The following is a 16,053-nucleotide window of genomic DNA, read 5'->3' as shown; positions in this document are numbered from 1 at the left end:
ATTTGCCCAAGTAATCTTCATTCAATATAAGGTAACTTATTAAAACTGAATTAACTAAAGGTAAATTATTTAAACAAATCAATAAATATGATACCAAGTTGCGCAAGTAATCCGCAATGATAATAAGGTAAGTTATTAATAAAAAATTTAACAAATTACAAACAAGGTAAATTACATTTAAAATCATGAAGTAAATACTCTTGAGATTCAAATTATGCAACCATTGTAATTTATTATAAAAATTAACTAATTGAAAATATTTAAAAGATGGGCTAATAAAAAGGGCTCATAATGGTGATTTTACAACATTAAGATACCTATTATATTGTTATAATTGGTATGTAGTAAATATAATATCAACTTACCCAAGTAATCTGTATTCAATATAAGGTAAGTTATTAAAACTGAATTAACTAAAGGTAAATTATTTAAACAAAGTAATAAATATGATACCAAGTTGCACAACTAATCCGCAATGAAAATAAGGTAAATTATTAATAAAAATTAACAAATTACAAACATGGTAAATACATTTAAAATCGTGAAGTAAATACTCTTGAAATTCAAATTATGCAATCAGTGTAATTAATTAAAATCGTGAAGTAAATACTCTTGGAATTCAAATTATGCAACCAGTGTAATTTATTATAGGAAATTAACTAATTGAAAATATTTAAAAGATGGGCTATATGTGCTAATAATAGTGATCTTACAACATTAAGATACCTATTATATTGTCATAAATTGGTCTACAGTAAATATGATATAAACTTGCCCAAGTAATCCGTATTCAATATAAGGTAAGTTATTAAAACCGAATTAACTAAAGGTAAATTATTTAAACAAAGCAATAAATATGATACCAAATTGCGCAAGTTATCCACAATGAAAATAAAGTAAGTTATTAATAAAAAAATTAACAAATTACAAACATGGTAAATTACATTTAAAATCTTGAATTAAATACGCTTGGGATTCAAATTATGCAAACAGTGTAATTTATTATAATAAATTAACTAATTGAAAATATTTTAAAATGGCTATATGGATTAATAATAGTGATCTTACAACATTAAGATACCTATTATATATGAGCTTATAAGATACATGTTAATGTTTATGACGTAAATCACTACCAAGGCAAACAAAAATGTTATTAACATCTTTGTGTTGTCCAAAAGACTTATGGGATCATGCTGCAGCATCAATGAGTTCAGAACAAGTGAGCAGTACTGGATTTTTAGGATAAGTGAGCAACTTGTATCCCGCGAGTTTGCAGTCACTTTATCTGTCCACTGTTGCCGAGAATTGTGTTATATGAGAAACAATGAGTTTATTAAAAACAGAGTCTAAAGAGAACATTGCGTCAAACTAACGTATTTACACTTTATTTGATACTTGAAGTTAAAATGAAAAAACTTACAAATGAAATATTACTTCAGGGTCAGCTTCAATGGATGCTAGAAATAATGTGGAAACACAAGTTAAAATCCTTCAAAAGCTCAAAATAAACATTCACCATTCGTGTCACATTATACAAGAAAAGCTAATAAGAATTAGTAGAATTATGAAGCTTACCTATTCAAGAGAACAAAATCGCAAGGGATTTGACGTCTCTGAGCTTCATAATCCGTCTGGAGAAGAATGTTTGTGTTTTAAAACCTCGAGATTCACCTCTATATATATAAAGTGAATGTTCTCATATTAATGACGCCAAAGTAATATTTTTACAATAAATAATGAAATTGTTTTAAGAAAAATATTAAATTTGTATTGTCATAAAATGATATGCATATGATATGATTTTAACTTGCGCAAGCAATCAATATTACTAAGGTAAGTTAATAAAAATAAGTTTCCTAGTTAGATACAAATCGTTAAATGCCATTATGCAATGTAATAAATGGTCGACATCAAGAATGAATGATTTACCGTATTTGTAATAAGAAAACTTATTAATACATGTATTTATTAATATTCTTGTGCAAGTAATAATTTATGAGGTTAATAATTAGTGTTATTTTCCTATTAGGTTGTCGATGACAAAAATAAATCAAAAAAAAATTCTAAAAAATCAACCAATAAGAACACAAGATTTCTTCTGAGAAACTCTGTATGAGCGACATGTGGCAAATGTATTTTTATTTTAATATATAGAGGGATATCATGCATGGGTTTTGATCGGTAATATTATAGGATAGTCTTTTCTTATGGGATCTATCAATGGTATAGCGTCATCCTATTTGTAACCATTTAGCTATTTAATCATGACTGACTTCTTCTTATTATGTAAAAAAGTTCATGACTTTTTCTTTTTGAACTTAAATCATGATTTTTTAACTGTATTAACTTTTTCATTACTGTATATTTGATCTCTTTTGCTTATCATTTTGTGTAACCAATTGCCAGTTGAATCCAATAAAATGATCACGCAAGAGAGAAAGTAGTAAAATTGAGGTTCTACATATTTTAGATAAAGTATTTCTATATTGTGTTATTAAATTACAAAATTTATGTCAACAATATTACTACTAAGTACTAAATTACAGTATACCATACGTCCTTATTCCATATTCTACATCTTACCGCCATCTCAAGTCTAATCATCTCTGAAAGAAACCATTTGCCTTTCAAACTTTTAAAATAATCATAAATCATATTTTTGGAAAGATAATACTATCAATACCTTATCACAAGTCAAAAGCTTTTACATTTTAAAGAAACTGCAAATGAAATTCAATGTTCTGAAATAGAAACGTAGTTTGCCTTTGAGAAAATAATTTACTCCTTTCTTGAAAACTACTTAAGATTCTGGAATTGAACTCCATAAACTATATACACTCTTGACTCAGCATTTCACTTAAGAGATGGAGTTGAGACATATCTGAAATCAGCTTTTATACCATTAGTATTCCAAGAGATTAGACTTTGTTGGAAGAACGTAATCTTTTCCCGTTCAGTAGCTCTTCTTCTTGTAGATAAACACGACCTCTCTTGGACAAAACAGCTTCATGATCTATAGCGGTTGCATTTAGATCTGTTTCTTTTCCAGATGATACCGTCGCTTTCTCGAGGTTACTCTCCTGTAATTCCTTCAACATATAATCATTCTCATCCGGTGCATATAACAAGCTCATCCCACATTTCACCACTTCGCAGCAATCTACACCATCAATAACATAGAATTTGAATGAGGCGGTCGTGTTGCAACATCGGTTGAGATCATGTTCTTTCTTGGCATGGAAACAGCTGTTGTGACTGATGAAGACATGATCAGAGTTGAGTCTTCTTGGTTCTTCTTTGAGGCTAGATGATCCACATTGCTCTTTCCACCCCCCAAGTCTACAAGTAAAGCTGATGCGATCATCATTATCTAGTTTGAACTCGCACTTGCATATCACCGAGAACCGGCTGGTTTTGTCTTCATAGTTCTTGAACGAGACAACTACGCAGAGAGAAAGTCCAATGAATTTATTGTCACACCAGTGTGGAGGCAGGTCAATTTCCATGGAAGATCCCATTCTCTGATGGCGGAACCATAATGGTAAATCATTTCCTGGAAAACTTACACTAGACAGAGGTTCCAGAACTAGTCCCTGAAATGATAAAAAAAAAATCGAAAAAAACATTTAAGCATGAGATATGAACGAAAAATGGCACTGGAATAGTAACAGAGTAAAAAGAGCTTAACCTTATGATTACGTTGAAGAGATGCATTCACTAGTATTTGACTCTTGAGTTGAGTATGAGCCATAATATTTTCTTGCGCATCTTGGTTTAGCTTGAAACAATCAGTGAAGACGAAAGTAGAATGAGTCCTCTCAGCTACCACAATAAGCGTCATGGGTTTCGCTACTGTTTCGAGTGAGGTACAGCCATGAGCATCCATGTACTGCAGATTTGATGGAAGCACCGGAAGAGAAATGAGATTTTCACAATGCTTCAAGTAAAGGGACTTTAGATGATGAAGTTTCTTGATGCTTCCAGGTAGATTCTCCATATTGTTTCTGCTCAGGCATAAAGACTGAAGGAAGGATAAGCAGCAGCTAAAGTTGTCTGGCAAAGTGTACAGATTACAATCTGTGAGATACATTTCTGATAACCCAGAGCAGCCAGAGAAAGGCAGCAATTCCAAACATGTGAGATCCTGGACTTTGGATCCACCAAATGAGAACATCTTGAGACTGCTCATATACATTTTTCTCGGAATTTGATTGATGGCAGTCTCATCCATGAGCAGAATCTCTAAGCTACCCATGTCTTCATTGATGTCCGGAAAACTCTCTAGCCTTGAACAACCAGAGAGAATCAGTTTTTTAAGAGATTTCAGCTTGCAAAAATTGTCAGGAAGACTCATCAGGCTGCAACACTTCTTTAGATTTAGCACAGCAAGGTTTCGGAGAAAACCTATGGATTCAGGAACTCTTTCTACCGCTGTGCCATCCAAATATAGGGATTCTATGTTTTCTGATATAGTTGGAAAGTTCATGAGTTTTGAACAACCACTGAGGATAAGAGTCTTGAGAGACTTCAGATTGGTTTCCTCTGGAAGACTCTTGAGCTCTAAGCAATCTCTGAGATTCAGTGTAACAAGACTTTCCATCTCCTGGATCGATGAACACTCAGCTAAACTTTCACAGCATTCAAGATCCAACCTCTCGAGTTTTTGAGCTTTCAACAAGCCAGATAGATTCAGCAACTTTTTTGAATAGCTGAGATCGACCCACCTTAACTCTCCTGTCTCCTGCAATAAAAATAGATCCATAATTTAATAACCACATGCAGACTTAACAACATTACTACTTAACAACATTACTAGATTTTGACCTGCACAATCGTGGGGTGTTGATTTTCATTTTATATTCATAAATATTTGGATTGTGGTAAGGTAAAAAAAATTAAATTTTCATAATTAAAATAATAGGATTATATTTAATAAAGAATCAAATAATAATAAGAAATCAAATATCGGTTTGTTAACCAATCTGGTTTTGTAAGAGTTGATGATTATATTAAAAATGATATTATTAAATCATATTATTAATAGTAAATGAATGACAATTGATTTCTAGTGAGAATACATTTCTAAAAAATCACATATTTATTAGGTTGTGAGTCTTGTGACTTATATTTTAATATATAAGATGATATGGTACTAACTACTAAGTAATGAAAGACTTTACAGCCAAAAACTGTACCTTCTCTTCTTTCCACAACTGCTCAATGTTGCTATAACGCAGATTAAGAACAACCAGCTTTTCCAGGTCGAAGTTCATTGGAAGATACTCCAGAGGGTACCCTTGCCAGTGGAGATACACCAGCTCATCTGGAAAATAGTCAAGCCCACCAGGAAGTTGTAATCTGCAATCCTTCTCACACCATTCGGAACAATTGTAGAATTTGAGGAATTTGAGATTCAACATCTTCGTGAAAATATCACAAGGTAGCTCCATTCTTTTAACATTGGACATATCTAAGAAGATGCCTCTAGTTTTCTTGGTGCCCTGGAAAAGTAAAAATAAAAAATAAACATAAAAAAGTAGTTGACAAAACCACATTCATAAAAACAAATGAAAACATTCTCTGGTTCACCTTGTTTTTATTTCTTAAGATGCGGCAAATTTCTTTTGGGTCCCGTAACCGACTACGCTTACCTACCTCATTGATAGATGATTCATAACCAATATCCTTTCCCATTTTCAGCAGTAGGTCATGCATCTCAAGCCGATTATCAGAAATGGTCACCATACACTTATCAACAAGATCATTTATCACATTAGACTCATCATCACGGTAAGTGCTTAGAATCCTCGAAACAGAATCAAACTTCTCCGAATAAAAGAAACACGCCACATCAAGAAATATGCTCTTCTCTTCATCGGATAGTTCCTCATAACTAGTGTTAAGTTCCTTTTTAATATTCTTGTCTAGCTGATTCTCTAGTCCCTCCAGTTTCTTCTTCCAATGTGGGATATCTTTCCCACACAAATCAGAACCTAACGTCCTCAGAGCTAATGGATGGCCTTTAGAATAATCCACAAACTTGTTTGATAGATCAATATACTCTGCCGTGTTGCAGTGATCACTAGAAAATGCTTTCGAGCGGAAAAGCTCCAGAGATTCTCTTCCGCTCAATCTCGGAACCACATATGTCCCATCCACAACCTTGTCTAGCAGTTTCTTGTCCCTTGTTGTTATAAGGATCCGAGTTCCTTCTCGGTACAGTTCTTTTCCCGCTTCCCCAATAAGAAGGCTTATTTGTTTTTCATTGGTCACGTTGTCGAGCACAATAAATAACTTCTTGTTCCTAAGACGTTTCTCTAAGCGTTTGTGTGCTCCTACAGCAGCTCCAACTTCAAGCTTTTCGTCATCTAATAGCTGACGCAGGAGTTTCTTCTGCAACTGATCTATTGTTTGTAGTTTTAACTCGTCTTGAACATTTGAAAGAAAACAGCTACACTCGAAACTGTTGAAGTTTCGCTCATACACACAGTTTGCAACAGTTGTTTTTCCAATCCCAGCCATCCCAAGAACCCCAACGATACGAACACCTCTCGTCTCTTCAAAACACATTAGATTTTCCAGTTCCATCGTACGCAATTCAATCCCTGGACCAGGAAATTCGGATGGAGATAGCTTGTTTAGCAACCTTGACGTCTCTTTGGCAATATTGTCAACAAAGTCGCACTCAGGTCTGCCAAATGCAAAATCATTCCAAGTTACAGCAAAACATGAAAATAAAATGAGATAATGATTTTTTTTACGGCAAATAGTAATTATATTACTCAAACCTGAATTGAGTAACTAGATCGGAATAAAACTTGCTGTTTTGGATAAAAAAAATTGAAAACTTGTTATTCTTCAAAATAGTTTATGAATTTATTAAAAAAATGATGGAAAATAAATTAAAATAATGTAACTATAGACAATTATAAATGATGTAAATTTAGATTTAATAAAATTGATTTTTTTTTCAAAATAGATGCGTGAATATAAGTTGTAAGTCATGATTACTATTGGTTTAAGGTTTGATAGCATATGTTATAATATTATTTTTATTTTTAGGGTTAGATTTTAGAATCTTATTTTTTTTAAACAAATAAATAAATTTAACATATATGTGTTTAATTTTATATTTATTAAAAACTTTATAAGTTAATCTTATTGATGAAAAAATTGTTGTTATTTAGTTAGTTATTTGATTTTAAGAGTTTAGAAAAGACTTCTTAACATATGATGATGCATTAAAGGACTTGCAAATTTAGGGTTTAGAAGATTTTTTGGGAAGTCTCATAGTCCATTTTATGTTAGAAGACTTTCTAATGAGCCTTCCCAACCGAAAACATTTAAAATAATTAGAATTTTTATCTCCTTATACCAAAAAAGATTACACTTCTATTTCTTCATCTCAAATGGTGCAACAAAAATTTAATGTTTTTCACTCTAACTCTTCGATGCTCTCTAATCTCTTTGAACTTGAAGACATCAAACTTTATATCAGTTTCTTATCTTTTGTCTCATATTTTTCTTACTATTTTATCTTTTTTTGCAGGTTTTTATTTCATGGTTTTTCCTCTTCCACTCTTTTTAGGTAGATCTATAAATTTTGGATATATACTTTTGTGTTTTTATATGTTAGATTCAAAAAGATGTAAATTCAACAAAATGTAATTGTTTTTTTTTTATTATTAAGGCATAAAATATTTATTTTTGAATTTTTTCTCAGTTTTGAAACAATTTTATCGTTTTTGATATGCAATTTTTTCAGATCTAAGAAAAATATTGGACTTCAGACTTTATTAGCATATTTTTTCAGGAGACTTATAGAAAAGTCTACTATACAAACTGCTAAAATTGGTAAGAATTTATTTTCACCAATTGTTTTTTGTGTGTTTGCTGTGCTAAATCAAATAAAGTTATAGATTCAATTTAATGTGATTATCTTAGCTTCAAATTGCATTTCTTTTGGTTTAACTTTCTTTCTAAAAACTAAAAACTAAGATATCTCTATTTATTGTAATTTTTTTCTTTTTATTTAAGCTTTATATGATAAAAATAAAATTTCAATAAAAAGTTAAAAGCAAAGTTATAAGTGTTATTTGTTATTGGTTCTTTTACTCTTTAATTAAATGCTAAAGCTATAAATGTGATTTTCTAAATATTTTTGTTTTTAAGCAAAACTACTTATAGTTAGAAACAGAGAGAGAGTATTGAATTTTAATTTTTATTGTCAATTGTAAAACTAATCTACGTAAACTTCCAAAATTTCGAAAACTTCTTGTGACGGTAAGAAGCCTTCTTTGAAAAATCAAATATCTTCAAAATCTCAGTCAATTGCAAAATACACAAAATAGTCAATTGAAAAACGAAATTAGCATTGACCAGAGATTCATCTAGAGACTTACAGAGAAGTATTCTTGCAAAACAGATATGAAAAATATCATTATTAGATTTGCTAAGATAAATGTTTAACTTCTCCAAATACACATAACTTTTTAATGAAATTAATCCGCTCGTTCTTGACCAAGAAACATGATATTTTAGTTGTATAAATAGTATAACTGTGGTAGTATATTGTTATAAAACAAAACGAAAGGAAAAGTTTTAATATTTTGAAAGTTAATGATTGTTAAAATATATACATACTTAGAATATTCATTTCCAGAGTAGAAAATAGAGTGAACCATCAGAGCAAAACCCTCATTTACTTTTAGAGGAAAAAATACTAGGGCTATTGCTCTCTAGCATTTGATCCAAACCGTCTTCTGCTCCGGCGTCCGGTGATCCTAGGGCCGGCACATGAGGCGTGCTCTCCTCCTCCTACATCTTCTCCTTGCATCTATTTCACCCCTCTTCCATTCCCCGATATGTTGCAATCTCTAGATAGCTCGTCTGAGGCTTCGCTCCGCTCGAGTGGCTGCATATCCACCAGCGAGCTTCTTCTTTGGAGCAGCGACGAGGTCGGAGGGATTTAAGGTGAAACGGTGTCGGATTTTAGGGTTCTTGTGGCTGAGTTTTTCAGATCTGGCGAGCTTTCATCGTTTCCAGTCCTAAGGCCTGCAACAAATGGCGTGTGGGTGAAGGTTTTTCTCGAATCTGGAGGTGAGTAGTGGTTCGGGCCTGCTCCGGTTGGTATCGATGGAGGAGGTTTCTCGCTTCTGCTCCGGTCAAAGTGGCATTGGTTCATCGGCGTTGTTCATTTCCAGGGTGTATTGGTGCAGCAACCAGCGGTTCTCCCGTCTCATTTCTGTTCCGAAGAGTCTCGCTATCTAGGAAGGGTGCGCGTGCAGAGTCACGGTTGCTTTTTTTTTTTTTTGTGAAACTGCATTCATTAAAAGATTAAACTAGTAACATTACAGAAAGATCTTCAATGGCTACTGCCTTAACCATGTTAGCTCTAGAGAAAAACTTAAACTGGATAACAATAAAACTAGTAAACAGGAGATAGATATCGATAAGGGATGCTACAGTCTCAATATTTCTTCCCATAGACTTCAAAAGCTTGATGAAAACCTGAGAGTCTGAGTGAATCAAGAGGGAGATGATCCTTTTGTCGAGAGCAGAGGTTATGGCTTTTCGCATCGCCAAGGTTTCCGCAATGAGGGGCGACGTCACAAAAGAGTTTGAGGCGGTCGCTAAGTGTGAAGATGACGCTTCTACGTCATCGATAATCCAACCAAAAGAAAAGTACCTCACACACAGAGGAGTTTTGATGGAACTTTTCAATCCCACAAAGAGGAGGAAGATGGATAGTGATCTCTCATGGCTCCGGCATGAGGAAGTTTGGCTAGCCTTTTTGAAAAGAGAAAAGGCCAAGGGACTGCAATCTTCAAGCTTGAGGAGACTCCAACCTAATAAGAAACTTGGTTTGATATTTGCACTTGTTGAAGTGTGACGTTGATGAAGAGCTTTGCTTGGACATTTGGAGTTAACTCCAGAGATTGCACCAAAGAAAAATATATGAACTTCTAAGCTTTTCACATTCACATAGGACAGAGAGATGGGCTTATCAATAGATTCCGAGAGAGCAAGTGTTGAGTTTAGGCAGGAAATCCTCACTCCAGCATTACCGTGTTGGAGCCATGGAGATTTGACAGACCCAACGTCGAGCCTCTGGTCAGTGAAGTCTAGTAGGCATTGAGAGAAAGAGGCTGTAGCTGAGGTCAAACAGAGGCTTCGGCCACCAATGTTACCGCGTCGGAGCCATAGATTTTTGCTGAACCCACACCTAAGCCACATTAAAGATCTTGACTTCTCTACACCAGCGAACAGAAGGATAGGATTGACTCCAATTTCCGAAGGAATATGCCTTAATTCCCAGAAAAACCTGTCGACTCCAGCATTACTGTGATGGAACCATACAGATTTGCGGGAGTCAAAGCTGAGCCGTTGGTCATTGTGGTCTGCCAGTGTCGTTATAAGCGATGTTTCTGGTGAACAGAGATGGGTCCGTTGATCATCAGAGGGGAGGTTCATCGACCAGAACCAGGTAAAGTAAATCTTCCCCGAGGGGAGAACGGTCATCGTCCTAGGAGACGAGAAAGATAGCGCATGACGCAACGTCTTCAAACCTGAGGTCTGACGGGAGCCTTCTCTGCAAGAAGAAGTCCATGCCGTAGAAGACAGATCTGGAACTAGTGAAGTCAGACGAGATGGGCAAGGGCATATGAAACAAAGAGACAGAGGAACAGCGGGATGAAAAGCGGAGGAGAGACAGCGGATGGACGTTGTAGAGATGAACCAAAGAAGATCAGGAACGAGAGATGCGTCTGGAGGATCCGGAGGGTCGGGCGGTTGCAGCGGTTCAAACAGAGGAAGCTTTCGCGGCGGAGGGTCGGGAGGAGGTCTGGACCACGACGGAGGAGGAGCTACGACCTTCGAAGTCATGGAGGAGGAGAGGAGCAGCTTCAGAGAGGAGGAGATTGATCGACGATACTGAAGCGTTGAAGATCCATGGAGGCGGCTCTCCTAGGGAAGCGGGCCTGGGAGGTTTTTACTGTGTGGTAGTTCTCTAGCGCGTGAAGTATTGCAGGACACTGAGGGTGCAGTTGTCTATTGCTGTTTAGCTCATGCGGTTCTTTGCCTTCCTGTCTGCTTCATCCCTTTACCGAGCCTCGTCGATCATTCCCTAACCAGGAAAGATGCTTTGCTTTAAAGGGTTTAGCTTTTTTTCTCAAAAGCTTTGTTTTCTATGTCACTGAAGACATTGTGTAAGCAAGATCATGGTGGTTTTCCTCCGGTTTTTGGCAAGCAGCGAATGGCTTGGGAGATTAGTTTGTCGAGGCCATCTACGGCTTCTAATCAATAGCGGTGACTACTTGAGGGTTGCACTTCTCCGTGTCATCGATTGGTCCCTTGACTATTGTTGGTAGTATTACTTTCTCTTTCACGCGTGCAGGTTAATAGTTATTCTTGGTCTTTGATGCATTTGCGATCTCAAACCCGAGTTTTCTGCTCTATGTTCGGCATAAAGGCGTGTTCTCGGGTTCAGGTTTATCTTCGGGTAAGGAACCTTCCGTCTCTCTCGTTTGTGCTTAAACGCCGGTGATAGTTACAAGTTTAGATAAGTTTATTGGGAGTCAGTTACTCCAAAGATGATATTGGAAGACTCTGGCATCCGAAAGAACAAAGTCAATCTCTCCTTCCTATGATCATTGTCAATGGGGAAGAACAGCAACCGACTCTCCAGGATAGCGAATCCGATTCAGTGGAATGCGTTGTGGATATGGATTGAGCGGAGCTAACTAGGAATAGTTTAGATTCAAAAATTTATTCGAGTTAACGCTTGTAATCAAAATTGTATTCTCATTTACGGGTTGATATATATATATATATATATATATATATATATAATACACTAGGGCTCAAAATATTAAACTGAGGCTCAATCGACTACTGCGGTATTTATTTAATTTAAAACTAATGTTTTGAAACCCGACCTGAAATCACGGTTGAACCGGTAAATCTGGTGGACCTATATAAATACGGTTTGGATTTTGTGAAACCCAAATTTTTAAAACCCGCAAAAATCCGTAAAACCCCACCAAAATCCAAAACTCAGTACCGGTTGGACCACTGGTTGAGCCAATAGATAACTTTTACATTTTTAAAGCTTTAGTTTATGTTTTTAGATTATGTTTTATATTCTAAATTTCCAATTAAAAATTAGGTTTCTTTCAGTTTGTTTTGCCAAAATTAGTTGATGTAATTTGGTGTTAGTTTGTGTTTGTTATTGACAATTTATTACAATGATGTTTTACTTTTGGTTTATTTTGGATTTGAAGTTTAATTTATTATTCACATTAGACATAAATATTTATGAATTTTATTTTTGATCTTTTAGATGTCATAACTCTTAATTAGTTACAAAAAAATTTAAATAGTCCAAAATATTTTTTTGATATTTTGTATATCAAATGAAAATAAAAATATAAAAAGTAAAGTTAAGTATTTTCTAAAAAAAATAAACATATATATATATATATATCCAAAATATTATTTTATGTTTTAAAAAACATTTAAAAATATCAGCTTTAGTTTCCATATATTTTTTCATAAAAATATATTATTATATAATAAAATTAATTCATTTATTAACCGCAGTCGACCCAACGATCCAGCGACCCGGTAAATCGTCCAGTTCAGTGTTCGGGTCGGTTTTTAAAACATCTATTAAAACCCAAACTAAAAATCCAAACAGATATTTAAAGTGGATCCTAAACCGGAATTAATCTAAATTTTCAAACCAAAATCTTTTTTTTTTTCAGACCAAAATCTTGTAGGTACCTGTCCTCTTCAAGTACATATCCGGAGATTTCAGATGCATCACTCAGGGCCTTTTTCCATCCCTGGATTCTGTGTAGATATTCCGGGAATATTTTTTCGGCTTTGACGAACGGAGCTCCGAATTTCCCTGTCTGACACTGCACGTCCCATGTCCGAACTTTATAGAAGACTGGTAAAACTACCTGACCCATGGTCTTCCTGCATTCCATGATCTTCTCGATTTCCTCTAAGCACCATCTGGAATCCGCGTAGTTCTCCGAGAAAATGACGATCGAGATCTTTGATTGTCCAATGATTTCGAGAAGCAGTGAGATGTTCTCGCCACGTCGCAGTTCCTCATCGACGAAAGTGTCGATCCCTTTCCGTTTGAGAAAATCTTGGAGATAGCCAACGATATCTTGGTCAATCAAGGAAGATAATAAACGAGGTTCATGGATGTGGAGGAAAATTTTGAAAGTTAGAAACTTGGCGCGAAATTTCTGTAAAGTGGAAGTGCACAATGGTGAAAAGACCTCGTTTTGGTATGATCATTGGTCTCCGATGGGTTGCTTGAGGGATGTGTTGGGTCCACGAGGACAAATAGACATGGGTATTGGCCAGTTTGACTCTGTTAAAACGGCCTGCACAAAACGTAGAAGAAGAAACCATCGCTCGAACGACCTCATTCAAATTGAAGACCATCTAAGGATGCTGACAAGAACAGAGGAAGAGGATATAGTCTTATGGAAAGGGAAGAATGATGTCTACAAGGCAAAGTTCACAGCTCGAGATACATGGAATCATATAAGAGTTACCGGAGGTAAGGTTAGTTGGCACAAAGGTCTCTGGTTCAGACAAGCAACACCGAAGTTTCGTTTTTGTGCATGGCTAGCTATGCATAATCGTTTGCCAACCGGCGATAGAATGGCTATGTGGAACAGTGGAAGCGATGGAAGTTGTATACTCTGCCACCAACATCTGGAAACGAGAAGCCACCTCTTCTTTGCGTGCTCCTACTCCTCAACGTTGTGGAAGAAGCTGACGCAAAACCTTTTGGGCAACCTCTACTCTGCTGACTGGGAGGACATTGTCTACCATCTTACGCAGGGAAGAATCTCGCCAATACACAGATTTCTTCTTCGCTATGTGTTTCAGGCTGCTGTATACACAATTTGGAGGGAACGCAACGGCAGGAAGCATGGTGACCAGTCCCATTCGGAGGAAATAATATTTCGAATGATTGACAGGCAGGTGAAGAACAGAATAGCAACTCTCAGACACGACAAAAGGATGGCGACCGCATATCAAAGTTGGATTGGAGTTGTGGGTACATAGGATAAAGTTTTTTTTTAAAACCAAGTTAGTAACCATGTTATAAACAAAGTAGCTCATGCTGTAAACAAGCTTATTTTCTTTTGAATCAAATTTAACATTTTATTCAAAAAAAATTAAAACGCGTGTCGCCCCCTCGGAAACTGATAAACACGTCATATTGCCGGCGGGAAGGATCCGATTTGGAGGACGATGTAGTCATGAGAAAAAATAATTCGTGGTTACTAAATGATGATAAGAACAGATCAAGAGTGATTGCCGATGTATGCTTGGTTGAAACTGATCAAGAGTTGAGTGACCGACAATAAGGTTTTGTATGATAAGGTTTTTGGAGCTAAGTGGAAAATAATTCAAGAGGGTTGGGCATGATTGTTTTTATTAGATTCGATATTTAAAAATACATTAACAAATCATGTAGCAATAATGTACACTGGATACTGAATATAACCAACCCGGACCGGCCGTTAAACCAATAAACATGGTGGAAAATGGCCAATTCATACATCAACAAGGGGGCGCGGTCCCGATCAGTACATACATTCATACTCTGTGCTAAAACATACACCAACTCAAATTCTATTCAAATTTCATACATCAACAAACCCTTTTCAGCAAATTCATACATTGACCGTGTTTCCGTTAATTAAATAATGACAGAGTCTTATGTGGACTTAACGGATGATGGCGTGGAAATTAATCCTAAAACAATGTCGTTTTGTTGAAAAAAAAATTGTGTTCACTTGGTATAGAGCAGGATTTGAACCCGGGTTACCCTCACTAACCCTTCCACCTTTTGATCACTCTGCCATGTATGATTCATAGGAATAATTCATCACATATGCATATTTAATATTCATCGGTTCCAGGTTCCCCAATAAAAACTTGATTTCGTTTAGTATACAAGGGGTTTCGAACCCGGGTTCGCCGATCTATCACATCTTCCACTCGACCACTTTGCCATGTATGCTTCATTGATTTAACATATCACATATACATATTTATCATTTATCTGTTCTGGGTTTTCAAAAAAAAATTGTTTTCTTTTGGATTAGAGAGGGATTCGAATCTGGTTACAAGAATTATTTCACCACATCTTAATTAGGTGATAATGTAGATTTGTACGCTGCTCACATGGATGTGGTGAAATAATTCTTTTAACCGGATTCGAATCCCTCTAATCCAAAAGAAAATCATTTTTTTGGGAACCCAAAACAGATGAATGATAAATATGTATATGTGATGTGTTAAATCAATGAAGCATACATGGCAAAGTGGTCGAGTGGGAGATGCGATAGTGAACCCGGGTTCGAAACCTCCTGTATACCAAACGAAATCAAGTTTTTATTGGGGAATCTGGAAACGATGAATATTAAGATGTATTATTCCAATGAATCATACATGGAAGAGTGGTTGAAAGGTGGAAGGGTTATTGAGGGTAACCCAGGTTCGAATCCTGCTCTATACCAAGTGAACACATTTTTTTTCAACAAAACCACATCATTTTAGGATTCATTTCCACGTCATCATCCGTTAAATCCACGTAAGACTCCGTCATTATTTAATTAATGGAAACACGGTCAATGTATGAATTTGCCGAAAAGGGTTAGTTGACGTATGAAATTTGAATATAATTTGAGTTGGTGTATGTTTTAGCACAGGGTATGAGTGTATGTACTGACCGGAACCGCGACCCTTAATTTGTTGATGTATGAATTAGCCATTTTCCCTAAACATGGTGATATGATATATAATCCGGTTTAGATATTAGGAAAACACTCTCATTAAAACTCATTAAAACTGCAAAAACTCATTAAAACCGGAATCCGGCTACCGATTAAACTAATAAATACCTTTTACTTTTTTATAAGTTTTTTTTAATTATTGTTATTAAAATATGGTTTGTATTATAATTAAGAAGTGGATGCATTTTAGATGTGATGTTCTAACTTTGCAAAA

The 16,053-nt window shown here is 35.4% G+C and overlaps 1 protein-coding gene across 1 annotated transcript; it reads right to left on the bottom strand.

Annotated features, from left to right (window-relative positions):
- Positions 1-2,622: 2,622 nt before the first annotated feature.
- LOC108822342 (disease resistance protein RPP2B) lies at positions 2,623-14,472 on the bottom strand. The gene is made up of 6 exons (XM_056992013.1): positions 14,206-14,472; positions 12,787-13,174; positions 5,593-6,694; positions 5,199-5,504; positions 3,692-4,744; positions 2,623-3,596 (listed from the first exon to the last, which is right to left on the bottom strand). The coding sequence occupies exons 1-6, from the start codon at positions 14,297-14,299 to the stop codon at positions 2,922-2,924; spliced, it is 3,618 nt and encodes a 1,205-aa protein (XP_056847993.1). The 5' UTR covers positions 14,300-14,472; the 3' UTR covers positions 2,623-2,921.
- Between the last annotated feature and the right edge of the window lie 1,581 nt (positions 14,473-16,053).

Source organism: Raphanus sativus, chromosome 8 (genome assembly GCF_000801105.2).
Source record: "Raphanus sativus cultivar WK10039 chromosome 8, ASM80110v3, whole genome shotgun sequence".
NCBI classification, from domain to species: Eukaryota; Viridiplantae; Streptophyta; class Magnoliopsida; order Brassicales; family Brassicaceae; genus Raphanus; species Raphanus sativus.
The sequence above is the reverse complement of the archived record's forward strand: the minus strand, read 5'-3'. Positions and strand labels throughout refer to the sequence as shown.